Source organism: Scyliorhinus torazame, chromosome 5 (genome assembly GCF_047496885.1).
Source record: "Scyliorhinus torazame isolate Kashiwa2021f chromosome 5, sScyTor2.1, whole genome shotgun sequence".
NCBI lineage: Eukaryota > Metazoa > Chordata > Chondrichthyes > Carcharhiniformes > Scyliorhinidae > Scyliorhinus > Scyliorhinus torazame.
In genome coordinates, this window is record NC_092711.1 from 319500710 (window position 1) to 319526329 (window position 25620).

The window sequence follows — 25620 nt, forward strand, 5'->3', positions numbered from 1 at the left end:
CAGCGGGTATTCCATCACCTGCCGCCTCACAAACGCCCTCACTTGCATGTACCTGAAAGCATTTCCCAGGGGTAGCCCAAACGTCGTCTCCAGCGCCCCTAGGCTCGCAAACGTCCCATCAATGAACAAGTCCCCCATTCTTCTAATCCCTGCCCGATGCCAGCTCCGAAACCCCCCCATCCATCCTTCCCGGGACGAACCGATGATTCTCCCGAATCGGTGACCAAACCGAGGCTCCCACCTCGCCCCTGTGTCGCCTCCACTGCCCCCTGGTCTTCAGCGTCGCCGCCACCACTGTGGTGTACCTTGTCGGCGAGAGCGGCAACGGTGCCGTCACCAGTGCGCTCAGGTTCGTGCCCACACAGGACGCCATCTCTAGCCTCTTCCACGCCGCCCCCTCTCCCTCCATTACCCACTTACGGATCATCGCCACATTGGCAGCCCAATAATAGCCACACAAATTCGGCAGCGCCAGCCCACCCCTGTCCCTGCTACGCTCCAGAAACACACACTTCACTCTCGGGGTCTTATTCACCTACACAAATCCCATGATGCTCCCGCTTACCCATTTGAAAAAGGCCTTGGGGGATCAGAATGGGAAGGCACTGGAACACAGAGAGAAACCCCGGGAGGACCGTCATTTTGACCGACTGCACCATACCCGCTAGTGCAAGTGGCAGCATATCCCATCTTTTTAAAATCCTCCTCCATCTGCTCCACCAACCGCGTCAAATTGAGCTTGCGCAGGGCCCCCCAACTCCTAGCTACTTGGATTCCTAGGTACCGTAAGCTTCTTTCCGCCCTCTTCAGCGGTAGCTCGTCTATCCCCCTTCCCTGGTCCCATAAATGCACCACAAAAAGCTCACTCTTCCCTACGTTGAGTTTATACCACGAAAAGTCCCCAAACTCCCTAAGGATCCGCATGACCTCCGCCATCCCCTCCACTGGATCCGCAACATACAACAACAGGTCATCAGCATACAACGACACCCGGTTTCCCCCCCCCCAGACCAAGCCCCTCCATCTCCCCCAGTGCCATGGCCAGCGGCTCAATTGCCAGTGCAAACAACAAGGGGTACAGCCGACAGTACTCCGACCTCCGCCGGTTCGTGGCCACACTCGCCACCGGGGCTCTATATAGCAGCCTGACCCAACTGATGAACCCCTCCCTGAACCCAAACCTCCGCAACACTTCCCAAAGATACTCCCACTCCACCCGATCAAAGGCCTTCTCCGCGTCCATAGCTGCCACTACCTCCGCTTCCCTCTCCACCGAGGGCACCATAATCACATTGAGGAGCCTCCGCACATTTGTATTTAGCTGCCTACCCTTCGCAAATCCCGTCTGGTCCTCATGAATCACCCCCAGCATCCGGCATCATCCCAATTCGGGGTATATACGTTCACCAGTACCACCCGCACCCCCTGCAGCCTACCACTCACCATCACATATCGACCTCCATTATCCACTACAATATTCAGTGCCTCGAACGACACCCGCTTCCCCACCAGTATTGCAACCCCTCTGTTCTTTGCATCCAGCCCTGAATGAAAGACCTGCCCTACCCATCCCTTTCTCAGCCTAACCTGATCTGCCACCTTCAGATGTGTCTCCTGGAGCATAACCACGTCTGCCTTCAGTCCCTTAAGTGCGCGAACACCTGGGCCCTCTTGACCGGCCCGTTCAGGCCCCTCACATTCCAAGTTATCAGCCAGATCGTGGGGCTATTTGCCCCGCCGACTAGCCATCTCCTTTTCTAGGCCAACCACGTGCCCGCGCCTCCAGCACCTTCCAGTCCCCCAGGCGGTGGACTCCCACCCCGACTACCTCTCCTACTTCCAGCTCCCCTTTGGCCAATGCAGCAGCAACCTATCTTCCCCCCCCCGCTAGATCCTCATCTAGCCATTTTGCTCCCCCATGACACTCCCGTAAGTCAGCTGACCCCGGCCTCTCCCGCTATTCCATCGACCCCCCAGTATGAGACCCCCCCCCCTTGGCAGTCAGTGTGCGCTCCTCTCCAGCACCGCCTTCCCCCCCGGCCCCATCCTTCCTAATGCGGGAAAGAAGCCCGTGCTTTCCTGAGCCGGCCCCGCCCCCTCTGGCGCAGCTCCTTTTTGAAGTCTTATCCCAACTCCATATCTCCGGACCTCCACCCCCCCTCTTCCTCCGCGGAGCCCTGCCCCTCCAACACCGACGTCCACACTCTCCCACAGCCCCCACATCAAATCCGTTCACCCATCCCCACCCAGCACCAAAACAAAAAGAACATTCCCCAAGTACAGTAAACATACCCCCACGACAAACCCTCAGTTTGAGTCCAACTTTTCAGTCTGTATAAAGTTCCGTGCCTCATCAGGCGTTTCAAATTAGTGGTGCCGATCTTGGAACGTGACCCACAATCGCGTTGGCTGCAGCATCCCGAACTTCACCCCCTTCCGATGGAACACCGCCTTAGCCCGGTTAAAACCAGCCCTCTTCTTAGCCACCTCCGCACTCCAGTCCTGGTAAATTCGAATCTCCGCATTCTCCCACCTGCTGCTCTGCTCTTTCTTGGCCCATCTCAGGACACACTCTCTGTCCATAAAGCGGTGGAACCTCACCACTACAGCCCTTGGCGGCTCGTTCGCTTTGGGTCTCCTTGCCAGGACCCAATGAGCCCCAGCTAGCTCCAGGGGCCTCGGGAAAGCTCCCGCGCCCATCAGCGAATTGAGCATCGTGCTCATGTATGCCCCGGCATCGGGCCCCTCCACTCCTTCAGGGAGACCCAGAATCCGAAGATTCTTCCTCCTCCACCTATTCTCCAGGTCCTCAAATTTTTCCGCCCACCTCTTGTGCAGCGCCTCGTGCGCGCCTCCACCTTCACCGCCAGGCCCAAGATCTCGTCCTCATTCGCCGAGCCTTTTTGCCGCACCTCCTGGATTGCCGCGCCTTGGGCCTTCTGGGTCTCCACAAGCTTCTCAATCGCCACCTTCATTGGCGCCAGCATTTCTGTCCTCAGCTCCTCAAAGCAGCGTTTAAGAAACTCCTGCTGCTCCTGCAACCACTGCGCCCATGCTGCTTGGTCTCCACCAGCCGCCATCTTGCTTTTCCTCCCTCACACTTTCCGCTGCACCAGGATCACTTTTTTAACCACTCCACTCCTGGTCCAATCCATATACTGTCGGGGGGACCTTGCTGTCAACTTCCCATACTGGAAGCCGTCGAACAATTGCCGTTGGAGCCCCTCTGAAGAGCCCAAAAGTCCGTTCCTGGCGGGAGCTGCCGAACATGCGACCTACCTAGGCGTAGCCGCAACCTGAAGTCGACCTAATAGTTATTAATATCACTGTCTTGCTTGGAAACTAGATGTAAAGTTAGAAGCAAAAATGATTTGGGAATTGAGTAAAACTGGGGGAAAAAAAGAAAAAAATATTCTATTTTGTGCTGTAATTCCATATGTCTAGGATGGTTTGAGGACACTCTGCGTTGCATACAAAGAGCTCACCCAGGATGAATATGACCAGATCAGTGCACAGCTTCATGAAGCCAAAATGGCCCTAAAAGACCGAGACAAAAAGTTGGAAGAAGCTTACGATGATATTGAAATTGATTTACATTTAATTGGTGCAACAGCTGTTGAAGACAAGTAAGTCTATATTTGTGCTTAGCTTGTGTTACAATATCTTGGATAAGTAACCTAGGTGTCATCACGTGGGTCTTGCTGGATCACAAAACTAATTCCATCAATACAATTGCATCAGCTGAGGGATACAAGTTAGCGATATGGTGACAACTTTTATCTTTCCTCTTGATCCAGCTTGAGCAAGAGAACTGTAACTTGCCTCTGTCAAGTCCCCCACGAGCAAAGTCAGAAACTCAATAAGGAGATAGAGCAGCAGCGTGTATTGTCAGAGCATGCAATTGTGGTTTTTGATCATGGAATTTTGGTTACAGTTTGGTGACACACTTATTTCTTATAAATCTTGCTGTGTAAATTGTCAAATGTTATGCATTCTAAGATCAGACTACAATTAAAAAAAAAACAATATTCTGCCTAAAAACACGAGTGAATTTTCTGACTAAAAACACCAACGAATGAGAAATAAAGTCAGACTTGATTTGATCGTTTATGCCCGACAATTGCCTACTTTCCCACTTTATTTGAATCTCATGTCTTTACAATGATTTTATTATATTTTAAAATATTCCACTTGCTGAAGCAGCTTTTGAACTTCTGGGAAGTGATTGGCCTGACGGTAAAGTGTTTTCATCAAGATTTTTGGTACTTCCAGCAGGCACCATTTTCAACTTGATGAATGTCCTGGCAGGGACAATATTCATGGAGCAAAATAGTTAGTCAAAATAACTTGTTGCTATTATATATTTCAGTAGTGCTGTAAAGGTTAGTGTCACAGACCACAGGAATTCTCCAATATTTGATTGCAAACAAAAGTCAAATCATTTTCTAATTTAACATTGTCTGGCAAAGACATTGCATTTCTGTTGTTTAACTATATAAATAACTTTTGAACTAGAATAAAAATATTAATTTTGAAAACGTGATCTGCATGAAATGAAAGAACAACTGCTTACTTAAAGTTTCCATATCTCTACTTGCTGCCTGGTTCCAATTTTTAACTGAAGGCAATTTGCAAAATTAGCCTAGCAAGATATAATTGTCCAATCAAATGTTTATTCTGTGCGAGAGACTTGGGCCCATTTTAGGATCTGGCCATTTCAGAATGTTCCGACTCTGGATATTCCACTTTTCTCTGATGAATCAGGAATTGATTTAACATCCCTAATTCCGGCGCAGCACGGTAGCACAAGTGGATAGCACTGTGGCTTCACAGCGCCAGGGTCCCAGGTTCAATTTCCCGCTGGGTCCCTGTCTGTACGGAGTCTGCACGTTCTCCTCTTGTCTGCATGGGTTTCCTCCGGGTGCTCCGGTTTCCTCCCACAGTCCAAAGACGTGCAGGCTAGGTGGATTGGCCGTGATAACTTGCCCTTAGTGTCCAAAAAGGTTAGGAGGGGTTATGGAGATAGGGTGGAAGTGAGGGCTTAAGTTGGTCGGTGCAGATTCGATGGGCCGAATGGCAGCCTTCTGCACTATGTTCTTGATCTATGTTAATGACAATCAAAGGTTTCTAAGCCCAGTCAGGGTGCCTCATTGAGGTATTGAGTGTCAATGATGACCTCCCGAGGAAGGGAAGAAGTAATCAACCTGGACACAATGATAGATATAAAGTCGGGGAACAGATTGTCATTTCCTAAATAGTCATTCCTGTTAAGTGGGTCAATTAATGACAACAATCTGGACACCCATATTCTTATGTCTGAAATATTCAGAAGGAAAGGAAAAATGCTACAAATGCTGAGGGATTTAAAATAAAAACCAAAAATGCTGGGAACACGCAAAAGGTCAAGCAGCATCTCTGGAGAGAAAGGAGTGTTCATGCCTCTTGTGGGTGACAATTTACCAGTGACCTGAAACATAACCCCCTCTCCGCAAATGCTGCCTGAGCTGCTCTGTGTTTGCAGTCATTTCTGTTTCCACTATGATGAAATGAATTGCCTGCCTGCTCTGGGTAGCAATTGATTTTGAAAACTGGCGACAGAAGTATAATTTAAGCATTGTTTCGGTAATTTTGAAATAAATGTTTGAAGGCCTAAACTTCCAAAAATTACTCTTTCTTGTTGCTTGCTTAATTTGCACTTTTTAAGTCATATTTCTGTTGCATTGCTTTATCTTTCCCTGTGACAAGACTGCAAGACCAAGCTGCAGAAACCGTTGAAGCCTTGCACTCCGCAGGTATGAGTGTTTGGGTGCTCACAGGAGACAAGATGGAAACAGCAATGGCCACGTGTTTTGCCTGCAGACTTTTCCATACTAATATGAAGCTTTTGGAGTTGACGACAAAGAACATTCAGGAGTTCAAAGCAAGAAATGAGGCAAAAGTGCATGAGCTCTTGCTGGAACTACACAAAGTGGTTGTCCAAGATAAAAGATGCTCCTCTTTGAGCCTATTAAGGTATGACTTTGCTCCATGTTGTCAAGTCTGTTCTACCATTTAGTGAAATTGTGGCTTAACCTTCATCCATGCTTCATCCACTAGCTATGCTCCACAAGCAAAAATATATGGCTGTTGGATGTAAAATTGTTTATTGAGCTAACGTACACTGCTATTTGTAGGAAGATGAAATATTTCTAACTACTTATTGGTCTGCCTCGGATTTTAATGTAATGTCCCCTTGTCCTAGACTCCCTAACCAGTGCAAAAGTTTTTTTTTTCTATCTACTCATCATTTCTTCCTAAACGCCTCCAATCCCTCCTCAATGCCTCCAATCAAGTCAGCTATATATATATTCAAGTGAATCTAACTCTAGTTTGTGTAATTTCTCCTTTTTTTAATATTCTTTCATGGGCTCAGCCACCATTTATTGGCCATCTCTCATTGCCCTTTAAAGTGGTGGTGAGCTGCCTTCTTGAACCACTGTAGTCGCTATGGTGTACGTACACCCACAGTGCTTATGGGAATTCCAGGATTTTCACCCAGTGACCATGAAAGAGTGATATAGTTCCAAGTCAGGATGATGTATGGCTTGGAGGGGAACTTGTGAAAGTGAAGTGAGAAGTTGCCACACTCCCAGGGGACTATAAACTGCTCTCCCCTTTTGAGAGTTGACTGGTGGTGATTTAACCTGAGGGTCACCACACCTCAGGCGAGGGGCAGGGTTGAGGAGGTGGGAGTCTTCATCGATAACCTCAACCGGAATTGAGCCTGCGCTATTGGCGTAGCTCTACATCACAAGCCAGCCGTCCAGCCAGCTGAGCTAATTTACCCCCAAAGGGGGGGGGGGGAATCTTGTAGGTGGTGGTGGACCCACATATCTGCTGCCCTTGTCCTTCTTGGTTCTACAGGTTGTGGGTTTGGAAGATGCTGTTGAAGGACCCATGGTGAGTTTCTGCTGTGCATCTTGTCAATGAGGCACATTGTTGTCACTGTGTATTAGTGGTGGAGGGCATCTGTGAGCTGGTTATTGAGTAAGCGCTGCTTGATATCACTGACCCCTTGTTTGGCTTTGAGAGTAGAACGATGGTGCGGTAATTGGCTGAGTTGGATTTGCCCTGCTTTTTTTAATATGGCATTGACAGGACACACATGAGAAATTTTCACATCGTCAGTTGGCTAGGGGTGTAGCTAGTTCTGCAACACACGCCTTCAGTACCATTATCAGAATGTTGTCCAGGCCCACAACCTGTGCAGTGCTTTCAGCCATTTCTTAATGCGGAGTGAATCGAATTGGCTGAAGGCTGGCTACTGTGATGCTGGGTGGGGGCCAAAATACATCATCCACTCAACACTTCTGGTTTAAGATGGTTGCCAATGCTTCAGCGTCTTTTGCACTGTTGTGCTGGGCTCCCCCATGATTGAGGATGCGGATATTTATGGAGCTGCCTCTAGTGGGTTGTTAATTATCCAATACCATTCACGACTGCATGTGGCAGGACTTCAGTACTTGGATCTGATCTGTGGAATCGTCCAATTCTTGTCTATTGCCTGCTGTTCACGTTGTTCGGCAAGGGAGTAGACTTGTGCTCACCTGGCTGACATTTTGTAGGTCTGCCTGGTGCTCCTTCTGGCATGCCTTCCTGCACTCTGGGAGGTAAGTCTCTCCTTTAAAAACACTTACCTGCTCCCGTTTTCGGTCCCTCTTTGCTTTTTTTTTTTATTTTAGTGTTTAAGGCGGGAACAGGAAGTTCGACCCGCGGACTTCTGGGAAGACCCTCACCAATAAATTCTGGTGGAGAGGAAACCCGAGACACTACACGTGTAGTGTCTCCCACCCGCCCTCCTCCTCTAACCTAATAATAAAACCCATTGGTGTAAGTACCATATTTTATTATTATTTTTTTTTTTTAATTTAATTTAGTTGTTAGCCAGATCTTGGTAGAAAGTTAGAGGAATTGCAGGGAAGGGAGTGCAATGTTCCTCCTGCAGGATGTTTGAGGTGAGGGATGCCGTTAATGTCCCTGCTGATTTACCTGCAGGAAGTGCTGCCATCTCCAGCTCCTCCAAGACCGAGTTAGGGAACTGGAGCTGGAGTTGGAAGAACTTCGGATCATTCGGGAGGCAGAGGGGGCCATAGATAGCAGCTTCAGGGAATTAGTTACACCAAAGATTGGAGATAGATGGGTAACTGTAAGAGGGACTGGAAAAAAGCAGTCAGTGCAGGGATCCCCTGCGGTCGTTCCCCTGAGAAACAAGTATACCGCTTTGGATACTTGTGGGGGGGACGACTTACCAGGGGTAAGCCATGGGGTACGGGCCTCTGGCACGGAGTCTGTCCCTGTTGCTCAGAAGGGAAGGGGGGAGAGGAGCAGAGCATTAGTAATTGGGGACTCGATAGTCAGGGGCACAGATAGGAGATTTTGTGGGAGCGTGAGAGACTCACGTTTGGTATGTTGCCTCCCAGGTGCAAGGGTACGTGATGTCTTGGATCGTATTTTCCGGGTCCTTGGGAGGGGGAGCAGCCCCAAGTCGTGGTCCACATTGGCACTAACGACATAGGTAGGAAAGGGGACAAGGATGTCAGGCAGGCTTTCAGGGAGCTAGGATGGAAGCTCAGAACTAGAACAAACAGAGTTATTATCTCTGGTTTGTTGCCCGTGCCACGTGATAGTGAGATGAGGAATAGGGAGAGAGAGCATTTAAACACGTGGCTACAGGGATGGTGCAGGCGGGAGGGATTCAGATTTCTGGATAACTGGGGATCTTTCTGGGGAAGGTGGGACCTCTACAGACAGAATGGTCTACATCTGAACCTGAGGGGCACAAATATCCTGGGGGGGAGATTTGTTAGTGCTCTTTGGGGGGGTTTAAACTAATGCAGCAGGGGCATGGGAACCTGGATTGTAGTTTTAGGGTAAGGGAGAATGAGAATATAGAGGTCAGGAGCACAGATTTGACGTCGCAGGAGGGGGCCAGTGTTCAGGTAGGTGGTTTGAAGTGTGTCTACTTCAATGCCAGGAGTATACGAAATAAGGTAGGGGAACTGGCAGCATGGGTTGGTACCTGGGACTTCAATGTTGTGGCCATTTCGGAGACATGGATAGAGCAGGGACAGGAATGGATGTTGCAGGTTCCGGGGTTTAGGTGTTTTAGTAAGCTCAGAGAAGGAGGCAAAAGAGGGGGAGGTGTGGCGCTGCTAGTCAAGAGCAGTATTACGGTGGCGGAGAGGATGCTAGATGGGGACTCATCTTCCGAGGTAGTATGGGCTGATGTTAGAAACATGAAAGGAGAGGTCACACTGTTGGGATTCTTCTATAGGCCTCCAAATAGTTCTAGGGATGTAGAGGAAAGAATGGCGAGGATGATCCTGGATAAGAGCGAAAGTAACAGGGTAGTTATTATGGGAGACTTTAACTTTCCAAATATTGACTGGAAAAGATGTAGCTCGAGTACATTAGATGGGTCGTATTTTGTACTGTGTGTGCAGGAGGGTTTCCTGACACAATATGTTGACAGGCCAACAAGAGGCGAGGCCACATTGGATTTGGTTTTGGGTAATGAACCAGGCCAGGTGTTGGATTTGGAGGTAGGAGAGCACTTTGGGGACAGTGACCACAATTCGGTGACGTTTACGTTAATGATGGAAAGGGATAAGTATACACTGCAGGGCAAGAGTTATACCTGGGGGAAGGGCAATTATGATGCCATTAGACGTGACTTGGGGGGGGATAAGGTGGAGAAGTAGGCTGCAAGTGTTGGGCACACTGGATAAGTGGAGCTTGTTCAAGGATCAGCTACTGCGTGTTCTTGATAAGTATGTACCGGTCAGGCAGGGAGGAAGGCGTCGAGCGAGGGAACTGTGGTTTACCAAAGAAGTGGAATCTCTTGTTAAGAGGAAGAAGGAGGCCTATGTGAAGATGAGGTGTGAAGTTTCAGTTGGGGCGATGGATAGTTACAAGGTAGCGAGGAAGGATCTAAAGAGAGAGCTAAGACGAGCAAGGAGGGGACATGAGAAGTATTTGGCAGGAAGGATCAAGGAAAACCCAAAAGCTTTCTATAGGTATGTCAGGAATAAGCGAATGACTAGGGAAAGAGTAGGACCAGTCAAGGACAGGGATGGGAAGTTGTGTGTGGAGTCTGAAGAGATAGGCGAGATACTCAATGAATATTTTTCGTCTGTATTCACTCAGGAAAAAGATAATGTTGTGGAGGAGAATGCTGAGCCCCAGGCTAATAGAATAGATGGCATTGAGGTACGTAGGGAAGAGGTGTTGGCAATTCTGGACAGGCTGAAAATAGATAAGTCCCCGGGACCTGATGGGGTTTATCCTAGGATTCTCTGGGAGGCCAGGGAAGAGATTGCTGGACCTTTGGCTTTGATTTTCATGTCATCATTGGCTACAGGAATAGTGCCAGAGGACTGGAGGATAGCAAATGTGGTCCCTTTGTTCAAAAAGGGGAGTAGAGACAACCCCGGCAACTATAGACCGGTGAGCCTCACGTCTGTAGTGGGTAAAGTCTTGGAGGGGATTATAAGAGACAAGATTTATAATCATCTAGATAGGAATAATATGATCAGGGATAGTCAGCATGGCTTTGTGAAGGATAGGTCATGCCTCACAAACCTTATCGAGTTCTTTGAGAAGGTGACTGAACAGGTAGACGAGGGTAGAGCAGTTGATGTGTATATGGATTTCAGCAAAGCGTTTGATAAGGTTCCCCATGGTAGGCTATTGCAGAAAATACGGAGGCTGGGGATTGAGGGTGATTTAGAGATGTGGGTCAGAAATTGGCGAGCTGAAAGAAGACAGAGGGTGGTGGTTGATGGGAAATGTTCAGAATGGAGTTCAGTTACAAGTGGAGTACCACAAGGATCTGTTCTGGGGCCGTTGCTGTTTGTCATTTTTATCAATGACCTAGAGGAAGGCGCAGAAGGGTGGGTGAGTAAATTTGCAGACGATAATAAAGTCGGTGGTGTTGTCGATAGTGTGGAAGGATGTAGCAGGTTACAGAGGGATATAGATAAGCTGCAGAGCTGGGCTGAGAGGTGGCAAATGGAGTTTAATGTAGAGAAGTGTGAGGTGATTCACTTTGGAAGGAATAACAGGAATGCGGAATATTTGGCTAATGGTAAAGTTCTTGGAAGTGTGGATGAGCAGAGGGATCTAGGTGTCCATGTACATAGATCCCTGAAAGTTGCCACCCAGGTTGATAGGGTTGTGAAGAAGGCCGATGGAGTGTTGGCCTTTATTGGTAGGGGGATTGAGTTCCCGAGTCAGGAGGTCATGTTGCAGCTGTACAGAACTCTGGTACGGCCGCATTTGGAGTATTGCGTACAGTTCTGGTCACCGCATTATAGGAAGGACGTGGAGGCTTTGGAGCGGGTGCAGAGGAGATTTACCAGGATGTTGCCTGGTATGGAGGGAAAATCTTATGAAGAAAGGCTGATGGACTTGAGGTTGTTTTCGTTGGAGAGAAGAAGGTTAAGAGGAGACTTAATAGAGGCATACAAAATGATCAGGGGGTTGGATAGGGTGGACAGTGAGAGCCTTCTCCCGCGGATGGAAATGGCTGGCACGAGGGGACATAGCTTTAAACTGAGGGCTAATAGATATAGGACAGAGGTCAGAGGTAGGTTCTTTACGCAAAGAGTAGTGAGGCCGTGGAATGCCCTACCTGCTACAGTAGTGAACTCGCGAACATTGAGGGCATTTAAAAGTTTATTGGATAAACATATGGATGATAATGGCATAGTGTAGGTTAGATGGCTTTTGTTTCGGTGCAACATTGAGGGCTGAAGGGCCTGTACTGCGCTGTATTGTTCTATGTTCTATGTTCTTCATTTTGAACCAGGGTTGAGCCCCCAGCTCGATGGTAATGGTACAGTGAGTGATATGCCGGGCCATGAGGTTACATGTTGTAGCCCCATACAATTCTGCTGATGGTCCACAGTGCCTGATGGGTGTCCAGGCTGGAGTTGCTAGATCTGTTTGAAATCTATTCCATTTAGCATGATGGCAGTCCCACACGATGGAGGGTATCCTCTGGGTGATGACAGGACTTTGTCTACACAAGGTGTGTGCAGTGGTCATTCCTATCCATACTGTCATGGACAGATGCACCTGCAACAGGCAGATTAGTGAGGACGAGGTAAAGTAGGTTTTTACACTTGGTTTCCTCACCGCCTGCCACGGACCCAGTCTAGCAGATATGTCCTTTAGGACTTGGCCAGTAATGGTGCTGCTGAGTCTTCCTTTGAAGGTACTGAAGTCCCCCACCTAGAGTATGTTTTGTACCCTTGCCCTTCTTCCAAGTGCTTCTTCCAGGTGATGTTCATCATAATGGAGTACTGATTTAGCAGCTAAAGGGAGGAGTGGCAAGTGGTAACCAGGAGGTTTCCTTGCCCATATTTGACCAGATGGCATGTGACTTGAGGTCTGGAGTCAATATTGAGGCATCTTAGGGCTACTGCTGTATACCATTGCTCTTTGGTGGGTCTGGCCTGTTGGTGGGACAGGATATATCCGGGGATGGTAAAGGTGCTGTCTGGGGCATTGTAAGGTATGGTTCTGTGAGTATGACTGTCGGGCTGTTCCTTGACAAGTCTGTGCAACAACTCTCCCGATTTTGGCACAAGCCCCCAGATATTAAGGAAACTTTACGACAATCAAAAATGGTTTCATGATCATTATTAGACTCTTACTATAACAAATGAATTATTAAATTTTTATTGAATTCCAATTTCACCTCTGCCGTGACGGGGTTTAAACCTAGGTTTCCAGAGCATTACCCTGAGTCTCTGGATTACCTAAACTTCTGGGTAACTATAGTACTGACCCCTTCAATCCTGTCCACTTACTCATTTGCCTCTCCCTGGCTAGGTCTTTAAACGTAACTACTCTGTGGCAGCTATTGCTGTGAAAAGGGACATATCTTCCTTACCTCTGGGCTTTGGCCTCAGGAACCCGCTGTACTAAAGCTGTTCTCACCCGGCCTGAGTTAGATGAGAAAGATGCAGCTTCTTTATCAGGTGGGAGCGGAGTGGCAATCCGATTCTGATTTGCCATGGCGCAGAAGTCATGGCCCACAGTGAACAGCTGAGGCCTCAGCACGGCGTTGTGGGGCGTGAGTAGTTGCTTCCAATTGGAGTAAATATCTGTTATTCCTGTTTTAATGCCTCCTATCAACTAACAAGATAATTATTTTCAATTCGATGAGCTTTAAGTTTCGCCAATGATGTCTTAATCAGAATCTTACCAAATGCCTCCTGGAAATCCATATGAACTATATCCATAGACATTCCCGTCAGCTGCTTTTGTTCTCAAAAAGTCAGCTACACCTTACAAGTCTGCATTGACACTTTGGGTAAGTATGACTCAGTTGGTAGCTCCCACGTCAGAAGATTGTAGGTTCAGGTTCCACTGTGGAGGCGAACATTAAAAAATCCAGGCTGACAGCCCCAGTGCAATACATCGATCAGATTCAGAGCCACTGTTTTCTGATACTGTGTCCTTCATATTAATTTTAATTAGTTCCAGTCCTTTATTAAGTATTAGTTTCCCTGGAATGTCAGATATATTATCCTCTTCCTGTACTGGGAAGACTGACCAGGTAATTATACAACAAGTCTGTCATTGTCTTATTTTCGTTTGCAATATTACTTGCATTCTGTTTTTAAAGGATCAGTATGATGCTTAGCTACTGCTTTTCTTCAAGAGTTTTTTTTTTGTTGTCTTCATTTTGAATTTTTTCTTTGCAACCAATGCTATTTTATTGTCTTTGTTTGATGTTTTTACATCTCTTCTGGTCCCATGGATTTATCCTTTGCCCTTTTGCTCTTTTTAATTTAGTTTTATGTTATCACTCACACTCATTTTGTCGACCTTTGGCTATTTTATTTGGTAAGTAGAAATCTTGTCCTTTAGGGGTGCATACCCTTGGTTAGGCAAAACTCATTTTATTAAACTCCTGCCACAGTTCACCTCTAGTTCTACCTGATAACGGTTTTGACTAATTTGCTGCCACCATTCTGTCTCATCTCTCTAAGTTAACCATGCCAAATTCTGAATCTTAATTGCTCCGCTTCATATTTTCAGTGAAATTGATCATCTTATGATCATTTAAGATAAATGATCTTATCATTTAGATAAGATTCTAGGGATGAAAGGGTTGACGTATGAGGAGAGATTAAAGAGTTGGGGCTTATACTCGCTGGAGTTTAGAAGAATGAGAGGGGATCTGATCGAGGTATATAAAATACTTAAAAGGGATTGATAAAGTAAACGTAGACAAAATGTTCCCCCTTGTGGGGAAATCTAGAATGAGAGGTCACAGATATAGGTTTAGAGGCAGTAGATTTAGAACTGAGATGAGGAGGAACTACTTCTCGCAGAGGGGGGTGTATTTGTGCAACTCGCTGTCCTATAGTGTGGTGGAATCATTAAATGGTTTCAAGAAGGAGAAAGATATGTATCTGATTTTTATTTAAACGGGTTAAAGGGATATGGGAAACGGGTAGAGAGGTGGATTTGAGACCAGGAAGAGATCAGCCAGGATGTGATTGAATGACGGAGCAGGCTCGGAGGGCTGAATTGCCTACTTCTGTTCTTAATTCCTATGTTCCTGACTGCTACGTAACTGGTACATCATCCCACCAGGTGTTCAGCTTCCTGGGCCCGGAATTCTGAAGTTTCTCTCTCTCGCTTTCAGTCTCAAACTTTATCACCTTTGACCAAGCTTTTCGCAACCTATCCCATGTCTCTTTAAGGAGCGCCATGTTTCATAATGTCCCCGTGAAGTACCTTGGATGGTTTACAACATAAGTGCAAGTTGTTGTAAAACTATGTTCCTCATTTATACATTGAGAAATCAACATTTAATCACTTGGGTGTATTTGAATATCAACATCCGCAGTTATTGTTCCAATTAGAATGCAGATTGTGATTGCCCCCTGGGACACTGTGGCTAACACTGCTGCCTCCACAGCACCAGGGACCCATGTTCGATTCTGGCCTTGGGTGACTTGTGTGAAGTTCGTCTGTTTTGTCTGTTCTCAGTGTGTCTGCGTGGGTTTTCTCTGTGTGCTTTGGTTTCCTCCCACAGTCCAAAACGTGCAGGTTAGGTGGATTGGCTATGCTAAATTGCCCCTTGGTGTCCAACGGTTAGGTGGGATTATGGGGATAGAGCGGGGAAGTGGGCCCAGCTAGGGTACTCTTTCAGGGAGTTGGTGCAGACTCGAGCTGAATGGTGGCCTCCTACACTATAGGAATTCTATGATTGGGTACTTTCAGTGCTGAAAGTACACTGGCATCTAGTGACAGAACATCTGTACTGCACCAAAAATGACAATGATCAAGTCATTTCGCAGTTGTGTGAATCCAGGTATGGGAGTGATTTTTTTTTTGTGTGTTACGTTGCATTTCTCAAAAGTAAATCTGCATCCATTTCTGTTGTAGAAGTTGGTCTGCTACGCAGGAATATGGTTTGATCATTGATGGTGCTGCTCTGTCACTAATAATGAAACCAACCCAAGATGGGAGCACAAGCAACTACAAAAACCTGCTGTTGCAAATCTGCCATAGATGTACTGCAGTTTTATGTTGCCGTATGGCCCCATTACAGAAAGCACAGGTATACTGGCTACTTTTTTTACATGTTTATTTATCCATGTGTAAATCCATCCATTTGCCTCTTTGTATCCATGCATCTTTCTATGTCTATCCCCCGTGTCATCATATATGCTTCTGATCAAAAGTATTTTTCTTTAAGAGTTTTTCAAAAAAAGACAAGTAATTTTTTCCCCATAAGAAGATACAAACATTTGCCATGAAACAGCTATTAAAGATTGACCTTGGGATGTACAGTTATAGAGCAGAGCGGTACTGAACAGTGTAGTTCTGAAAAGGAGTGGCATCTGAACAGAGTGGCTTAAATGGGACTTTGGAGAAGTTCTGGTAAGTATCGGGAAGTGGAATCTGCAAAAACAGTCCTCATTTGACAGCTTGACTTAAAACTTAGAACTTTAGAGATTCTAGTTAACAGAACTTGCCTGCCAGTGGTGGCTAACTGGCAATCAGTTGTAAGCGTTAGTTTTTTAATAGATGCTGATCGGCAGGCGCAAGGTAGTTGAGTTGTCAAATGGGAACTTGGAAATAGTATAAAAGCCTGAGGGGCTGAACAGAATGGGATTTAATTGGGGATTTGGAGACGCTGGGAATTTGGAAAAGATGGAGAAGGACCTAATATATACCATCATTATATATAAATGATTGAAGAATATAGATGAGAGTTGTTGTAACTACAGGAGCTGACCTGTGAGGGAGCAATGGGACAGAGCAGAGCTCTCGGCACCAGAAGAGTTGACTTCAATTTCTGAAGAGTGACATTGACACAAGGGGGAGAGCTGACTGGTAGATAGTGGGTAAGTTGTTTTCTCTACTTTACAGTCAAGACAAGTTCGAGATTTTTTTAAAAACTCAGTTTAAATTTATGCCCAGTAAAAATAGCCTTTTAACTAAAGTTCTGGCAGGGGAGCTCAGTCCTGCGTGTTGCACCGCCTGCAGCAAGTGGGAATTTGTAGATGCTCTTTAAAAGTCTGCGTGGCTACGTATGTGGTAGTGCCAACCGGTCTGAGCAGCTTGAGCGTCGTCTGGAAATACTGAGGTGCATCCGCGTGGCTGACAGCTACGTGGATAGCATGTTTTTAGATTTGGTCACCCCGCAGCTTAAGGAAGCGCAGTCGAGAGAGGGAATGGGGGATCACCAGCCAAATGAAGGGAGGCAAGGTAGATAGAAAAGCTCCAGAGTGTATCTCGCTGGAGAACTGTTTCTCTGCGTTGGAAAACAAAGCAATAGTGTGTTAGGAGACCATAGTGAGGGATGCAAATGGGTGTTTCTGAGATGTGACTCTAGGATAGTGTGTTGCCCCCCGGTGCTGGGGTCAGGAATGTCACTGAATAGGAGTAGGGCATTCTGAAGTGGGAGGGTAACCAGACACAGGATATGGTTCACATTTGTACCAACAACATGGGTAGAAAGAAGAATTTAGGAAGCTAGGTAGCAGATTGAATAGCAGGGGGAAAAAATAAACTTGCCACTTATCTTAATCCATTTGTCGAGCGCCTAGCCTGTAACCTTGCAGTTTGCAGCACTTCAGATGTAGACCCAAGTACCCTTTTAAATGTGTTGAGCGTTTCTATCCCAACCACAATTTATACAGTGAATTCCATGTAGCCGGATTAGACTCATAATCATAGAATCTCTACAGTGCAGAAGGCGATGCAGTGATGCAGCAGTGCTAGCCACTGTGTCACCGTGCTGCCCTCTAATCTAATTCAGTGGTTCTCAGTTTTTTGATTGAAGGGCCCCATTTCAAATGACACTATTAATAAAATGCCAGGTGCTTTATTAGTCACCTTCTCAATCTGGCCTGCCACCTTCAATGATTTATACACACATACACCCATGTCCCTCTGCCTCTGCGCCCGCTTTAGAATTGTGCCTTTTACCATATACTGTCTCTGCATTTTTCCTTCTAAAATGAGTCTCTTCACACTTCTTTCTATTCAATTGCACCTGCCACTTGTGTGACAATTCTACCAAACCTGCCCATCATTTCTATATTATATCCCCTCAGTTTACAATGTTTCCAAGTTTTTTTTGTATTGTCCACAACATTTGAAATTGTGCCCTGTACACTAAGCAAAAGCAGGGGTCCTAACTTCAACCCCTGAGGATCTCCACTATAAAGTTTCCTCCAGTCAGAAATATAACTGCACCATTACTTTGCCCCTGTCATTCAGCCAATTTTGTACCCATGTTGCTACTATTCATTTATTATTCTCAAATTAAACCAATGGGAAGGAATCCAGCCAACGTAGGTATTACAAGAGATCTGTTAAGTCAAACTCATTCTATGGGCTTGACTATTGATTGCTCGTTTCTTTCTGTTATTCAATGTTTTATTTGAACGTACTTAAATCTTTGCCACTTTCAACTAAGATAAGATATCTGTGGTGTAATCTGGATTTGTACAATATGTTGCTGAATAATATTCACTGAAGTGTGTTGAACTGTTTTTGATGTCAGTATTGCAAGTTTACTGCAAATTTGCAGTTGGTTACTAGATGAATAATTTCCCTATTCAGCAATGTCACTGAACCTTCAGTGACTACATATTCATTTTCTGAGAAATTACTTCCGTCACCAAGGTGGAGACCATCTGTTAAGTTGCCAAAGCTGTTCTCCATCTTCCTATTGCTAACCAAAGCCAACCTTTATTCTGTTTTGGTTTATTCAAAGGGAAACATTATCCTATACCTGATAACTCACTCCTCATCGCCACCCAGTGATGTGCTCGGGTAACAACCCAATGAATGCCCTCCACCTGCACCTAGTTAACCACAGTTGATGTGCAATTAACAATGTCAACCAGCTCTCACTCATCACTGTTTCTGTCACATTGTCTGCTCAGCTGTCTTGGATGAGCTTCTTCCAGTTTAACATTTGGAAAACTACAGCCAGACTCTTCGACCCTGGTTCAATCTCCTTACCCTTTTGACAACTGTCAACGTCCCTTGTCATTGTCCAATTGGGTAGTCACAATCTCAGTATCTTATTCAATGCTTATCTTAAGCTCCATACCGCTGAAGACCTTCACCCTTGCCTTTGTCATGTTCCGACTCAACTATTGTAATTCTTTCCTGTCTGATCTCAGATTTTCCACTTTCAGCTCATCCAAATCTCTTGTCGGCTGTATTCTAACCTACACCAAGTCCCACTCGTGTATAATCCCTGTGCCTGCTGACACATTCTCTTATTCCCCCAGTGCCTCAGATATATAATCATTCTTCTATTTAAACCCATTCATGATCTCTCCTGCCCTCTGTCAAACCTCCTCCAAATACAAAGCTCACAAACTTTTGCGTCTGTCTTCAACCCGCTTTATAACCTATCCTTGCCCCACTTTCTGCCATCCAGCCTCCATTTGAAATCCCCCCCTGAGCCCCAGTAGCGCTCTATCTCGCGATCGTCCTTAACACCCTTTTTTTTGGCCTATTATCGGGTCAGCGCTTAATCTATGTCTTTCTCTCTCTCTTCTTTGGTTCAACATCCCTTTTTATTATATCTTTTTGAAGTATTTTGGTGTTGTTGCTCTTTTTAACCTTAGTCTATTTGCTCTGTTTCCGTCACCTTTGCTCATGAGTTGCCAGGTATCTTTATGATACCGCCACGTGGTTCAAGTTCAGGTTATGATTAATAATACAGCACACCGCTTAGTAAGGATTAAAACAACGGTCATTTATTATATACAACAAGCAATGTTAATACCCTAATACTACTTTCTATATAATAAACCTATCACTACTGGCCAATACTTAACTTAGGTAGAGCCCACCAGGTCAGGGAAGCAAATGGCTTGTCCAATCAAATCTGGCCCGCGGGATTCAAAAGGCTGCTACAGGTCGGTGGCTAGGTGTCTCTACCGGATAGCGATCGTTGGATTCACACTTACAGTGGCCGGTGGCTGGTCTTGCGAAGGTCTCGAGCAGGCGAAGATGAGAGAGAGAGCGATCTGAACTTGGACCTTTACTTTTATAGGGCCCAGGGGCTTCCCGCCTCCCGGGGCGGCCCTTGACCCTGAGTCCCAAGTGATTGGATTCTGTCCCCAGTCTCTGGGGTCGATGTGTCCAATGGTGAGGCGATTCCTTGATCGGGGGTGGTCGCTCACCTGTCTTTGTTTCGGCCACTGCAGGCGCCGACAGGTCTGGCCCGGTATTCAATTGCTAATATGTTGCAATTGTTCCCGGGGATAGCCGATTTAACTGTGGATGTCTGAGTAGATTAGGTGTAAACAGTCCTGAATGAAACTGCGGATACCTGGGTTGATGGACTGTTGATAGCCCTGAGTATCGATCTGGGCTACGTTCCCAGAGCTGAAGCTACAAACCTGTCTGCAGCTGCCTGCTTGTGTCTTCTTGGCTGCTTTTCCCAGCAGTCTTTCGGGTTAGCCATTTTAAACTGTGTTTTGGCCAGATTAATCTGAATGCAGCCATTTTACATGGCTACATTCCCGCCTTGTGATCCTAACGCGAAGTGTGAAGGATCACATAAATTTTGTCCTCTTCGTTTCCCGACTGGGGGGGCACCTCCCACATGGCCACTACTCTGACCCTAGCTATGCACAAAAATTTGCCTAAACAATTCTTGAGGGCGCTATGTCAGGCAGGGGCATGTGTCTGAAAAAAAAAATAAACTGGGAACCTCTAATTTTACCTAAACAATTCTTCAAACTTACAGTCTTATCTCTCTATACAATAACAATTACAACATTTAATATATTCTTTCCTGGCTTGGCAGTCAAGCTCAGGATCATACATTTCCACACATTCTCTTTTTATTTTCAGGAAAAACCGCCAGTGCATGTTTTATTATTCGTATATCGCGGGGGTCTGGGGTCTGGTTGTAGCCGAATATCGGGGATTGGATCCGATAGACCGGGGTTCGAGCGCGGTACGCTCTCCTTTTCCACTTGCGGAGGCACATGGTCTGTACTGCACAACTGAGTATAGCCAATGCCAACAGTGCCTCAATGATGTACGATAGAGAGTACCAAGTTATGGACTTGGCACACCAGGATAATGCAGCGTGGTTGGTGACTGGGCCCTCGGTACTACTGGGCCGTGAAGTGTTTACAGTAAAGGGGTTTGGAGTGATGGGGTCCGCGTTCCCGCGCAACCAAAAGTCCATAATAAGTATGTTGAGCACGAAGGAAGGAGTCCTCATGGCTGTCTTCTTTCTTTTCCTTTTCCTGTTTTTGCTGGTTTTCTCCGGACTTGGAGCTTCTGGAGTTCTGTAAGACAAGCGTAGTGTGTGTAAATACTTCGGTTTAATATCTGGTGTGTTAGTGTGTCTGTCCTTCTTGGGGCCAATTAAACCCTTATATAATTGGTCACAGCATGTGACTCTCCCCCCCATTTTTTTTTCCAAAACAAATGTTTGGACACGGCACACTTCCCAATGGTGGACCAGTGCTAACTTTTTCATCCAAATGCTCTAGGATGTAAATAGCATGTGGCAGCAACCCAAAGGTTGCCTAAATAAAATAAAACTGTTTTTGAAAGAAAAGGTCGAATGAGGTGCGTGTGGGCCGCGACGGGTAACATTTGGGTGGAGTCCCCGGGTAGGACGGCTACCAATACCGTATCTTCCCTACCCGAGCGTTTTTGACCAATGGGGGGGTCCCCAGGCAGGGCGGGTCTCACGCCTTTCTCCACTGCCTGAGCGACCAAAGAACAGACAAAAATGTAGTCATCATGGTGGGGTTACTGTTCTGATTCTACCATCCAATCAGAAGAGTACCTACGATCGGGCGTCTGGTCTGGTGGGCCTCTGAGGCAAGTCCTTAGAGGTATCGGCCGAATGGGCGTGTGGCCGTGGTGGGTGCCAGCGGGAAAAATTAAAAGTTCAGGTGAATGGGTGTGGGGCGGTGAGAAAATTCTCCTGTAGGACGAACAACATTTAACAAACGGACAGACAACATAAAACATTCTGCAGGTTCCATCAGAAAGGACAACACTTTTCACCAAGTGTCTCCTTTAAATCATCATGTGGACACCTCAGTTCTCGGTCGCTACGGGCTCTGCCTTTTTCTTATCGAGAGTGCCTGTCGGTTGGGCACTCTGTGGTTTCTTAGGGCCATTGCATTCTCTAGCAAAATGTCCCAATTGGCCGCAATTGTAGCACTCTTGCGGTTTGGCTGGGGGGCTGTTCTTTCCCTCGTTTACCCAGGCGGGGTTGTGAAGAGTGGTTCTTACTGCCTGCACGTCTGCGGCGGCTTGGTTTTCCTCGGGTGTTCTAGTGGCTGATTTACCGTGAGCCGCTTGTTCCCAAACACGGGACAATCTCTTGACCACCCACTTCTCATTATGAGCCTCCTCCGAGGGGTCATAATTGCTACAGGCATTCTGTCCTTCCGTGGCATGGGAGATAAGGGTGCGGGTCCACTTGGCCATATTGTCTGGGGACAAATGGGCACGATCTACGTTGCCGAAAACGGCTTCAAAATGAATCCACAAGCGTCCTGCGAACGCTGTGGGGTGTTCAGACTTTTTCTGTCTGCATTTATTCAGACCGTCTACGAGGTCGCCCCGGTTGTACCCGATCGCATCCAGGATCGCGGTATGCATTTCTGCAAGGGTGCCTCCTCCTACATTCTGTGGGTCGGGAAGGGCAGCTGCGACCGATGGGTCTAAGCTGAGGACCGTGAGCTTTCTCATCCAGGCCGTACATGGTCGCCTGGTGTTTGACGGTGGCAAAGAAATGGTGTGGGTCTGAAACGGGGAGGAACGGCGTGATTTTGGCACACGCGTCCCGTAATTGGGTTACTGTGAGGGGGGTGGAATATAAGACCTCCGCCTCGTCTGCTGTGGCGGTGCGGTGGATTGTTACAGGGTTCATGGGAGCCTGTATTATCTGTGGGGTGGGGGTGCTTTCCTCCTTTGGGGTTTTCCCTGCGCACATGCTCCCTGAGCATATCGCTGCGCTGTCTCTTGCAATTCTTCCCAATCAGGGCCGTCTTCCTGTTCTAAACTTTCCCCAAAGGTTTCTTGAAATCCCTTTTGGACAGAAAGCAGTGCTTTCAAGTCTGCAACCTGCTTTCGGCACTTTGCATGGTCTAAAGTACTCTGCCTTTGTTCCGTTGTTGTGGCGTGGAGCGCTCTCAAGGCTGCCTTGAGATCACTGCATTGTTTCTGGAGCTTCTCTAACTGGTTTTCTGTTTCTTTCTTTACCAGGACTGCATGCTGCAGGTCCCGATAAGCCTTCTCATACTGTGACTGGAAACTACTCAAGTGCGCCAGACAAGATTGGTGACCCCGTTTGGCGTCAGCCACCTCTAGGTCCTTTGCTGCTAATTTCCCTTTCAATTCCTGGTTCTCTTTCTCAATTTCACATATATCGGTTTTACTTATCCGATGTATGCCTTTTACTTCCTTGCGGAGCGTCCTGACGACTTCCTCTGTGCCTCGCAATTGTGCCAGACAGGACACAATTGCCATCGGCTTGCGCGCTTTTGCTAAACTCTTTCTGTGAATCTCACTCAGGTTCTCCCACCAAGTATGCCCTATACTTCCAGGACCTGAGTCGTCGTTATTGCAGAAATCCTTCCACACGGGCCATCCTTTTGCCCTGCAGAAATTTGCGGATTTCCACCTCCCAAACGGGACACTGTCCCGCTCCTACGCTGCTGACTGGTGCGACAGCAAAATCTTCGGGGTTCATGAGGCGCTGCATCGCTTGCATTGCCTGCATGGTTCTCTCTTATCTGCTCGGTACGTTCGAATTTGGAACAGGGGGCCAAGGTGGTGTGGTAGATGCGGGTACGGCTTGCGCTAATTTCCGAAATACCTACTGCCGATAGTTTTGACGCAACAAAAAGCTATCAATTTTGCCTTATAACCCTGTTAGTTACGCATGCATATACACACTTCCGAATTGTGAATTATTAACCAGAACCGCTTGAACACTTGTGGGGTTTTTTTTTTGTTTCCGATTGGATTCTAATTCAAAATGTTGGGGTTCTCCCGGAGTGGTTTTCCACTTCTAAGTCTGGTCCCGTCAGGATGTCGCCAATTATGTTGCACTTTTTAACCGTAGTCTATTTGCTCTGTTTCCATCACCTTTGCTCATGAGTTGCCAGGTATCTTTATGATACCGCCACGTGGTTCAAGTTCAGGTTATGATTAATAACACAGCACACCGCTTAGTAAGGATTAAAACAACGGTCATTTATTATATACAACAAGCAATATTAATACCCTAATACTACTTTCTATATAATAAACCTATCACTACTGGCCAATACTTAACTTAGGTAGAGCCCACCAGGTCAGGGAAGCAAATGGCTTGTCCAATCAAATCTGGCCCGCGGGATTCAAAAGGCTGCTACAGGTCGGTGGCTAGGTGTCTCTACCGGATAGCGATCGTTGGATTCACACTTACAGTGGCCGGTGGCTGGTCTTGCGAAGGTCTCGAGCAGGCGAAGATGAGAGAGAGAGAGCGATCTGAACTTGGACCTTTACTTTTATAGGGCCCAGGGGCTTCCCGCCTCCCGGGGCGGCCCTTGACCCTGAGTCCCAAGTGATTGGATTCTGTCCCCAGTCTCTGGGGTCGATGTGTCCAATGGTGAGGCGATTCCTTGATCGGGGGTGGTCGCTCACCTGTCTTTGTTTCGGCCACTGCAGGCGCCGACAGGTCTGGCCCGGTATTCAATTGCTGATATGTTGCAATTGTTCCCGGGGATAGCCGATTTAACTGTGAATGTCTGGATAGATGGGCTGCAAACAATCCTGAATGCAACTGCGAATACCTGGGTTGATGGGCTGTTGATAGCCCTGAGTATCGATCTGGGCTACGTTCCCAGAGCTGAATATGCAAACCTGTCTGCAGCTGCCTGCTTGTGTCTTCTTGGCTGCTTTTCCCAGCAGTCTTTCGGGTTAGCCATTTTAAACTGGGTTTTGGCCTAATTAATCGAACGCAGACATTTTACATGGCTACAGTGTGTATTCAGATGTTCAAGACAAACTAAAAGAAGTAGTTTTACTTCCAAGAACACATTTAAGAAAAACTGTATTGATAGTAAGTTTGAGGCAAAATTTATTTTTGGCTGTGGTGAGAACAAAGAAGTTGTTTCACGCCTTGTCCAATATCCATTAATGGAAAGAGAAGTTGGGCGGAGTGTAAAATGGCCGGACAATTGGTTATCATCCGTTTTTGTGCCACTGCTAAAGGCTCCATTCACCCTGTAACTTTGCGAAACTGTTCGTTATCACAACTCATGCCATTGCATTTGTGATTTCTGCATTCTTGGCCCCAAATAATTAAGGTTCCCAACACAGTAAAACAGGTACAGCTACCACAAGTGGTTTGGCCAGTTAAAAACTCTTCATATTCTTTTTTGTCATTAGATTGTAAAAATGGTGAAGAACACAAAGGATCACCCTATAACGTTAGCAATCGGTGACGGTGCCAATGATGTCAGTATGGTTCTAGAGGCACATGTCGGGATTGGTAAGAAAACCTACTTTCAGAGTCCGTGATATTCTGACTTTGGGATCATGGAATTCCACTATTCTGATTGTTTATGGCCTCTTGTATTTTCCTATCTTTTGTTTCTCCTTGTTTTTCTCTCTCTCTCTCTTTCTCTCTCTCTCTCTCCCCCCCCCCCCCCCCCCCCCCCCCCCCCCCCCGCCCCCACCACCACGTGCTGGCTCATACTTCCGTTAAATTGTTTTCCTTTCTTTTATTTCAGGTTTGAAAGGCAAAGAAGGTCGTCAAGCAGCAAGAAATAGTGATTATGCGATACCAAAGTTTAAACACCTACAGAAGCTGCTACTCTCTCATGGACATTTGTACTACATTCGAATAGCACATCTTGTGCAGTATTTCTTCTACAAGGTTTGCTTTTCAGTATCCCCCACAGTTCATGGTGTGCAGCTACTTTAACTTCCTACCTTGCCTTTTCCTCCCAATGGTTTGAACTATCTTCCTTTCCCTCCCTCCCTGGGGACATGGTCTACCGGATGGGCTTTGATTCAACTTGTGCTTCACCCAAATAACCAGAGTTC

At 46.6% G+C, this 25620-nt stretch overlaps 1 protein-coding gene across 6 annotated transcripts in view; it reads left to right on the forward strand.

Moving 5' to 3' along the window:
* Nucleotides 1–25620, forward strand: part of atp11c (ATPase phospholipid transporting 11C) — a 152951-nt gene that overhangs the window by 85820 nt on the left and 41511 nt on the right. For all 6 annotated transcript variants that reach the window (XM_072505946.1, XM_072505951.1, XM_072505950.1 and 3 more), the window contains exons 18-22: nt 3445–3626; nt 5746–6012; nt 15451–15625; nt 24961–25063; nt 25305–25450. In XM_072505946.1, the coding sequence (XP_072362047.1) occupies nt 3445–3626; nt 5746–6012; nt 15451–15625; nt 24961–25063; nt 25305–25450 (873 nt within the window). The remainder of the gene's footprint in view (nt 1–3444; nt 3627–5745; nt 6013–15450; nt 15626–24960; nt 25064–25304; nt 25451–25620) is intronic.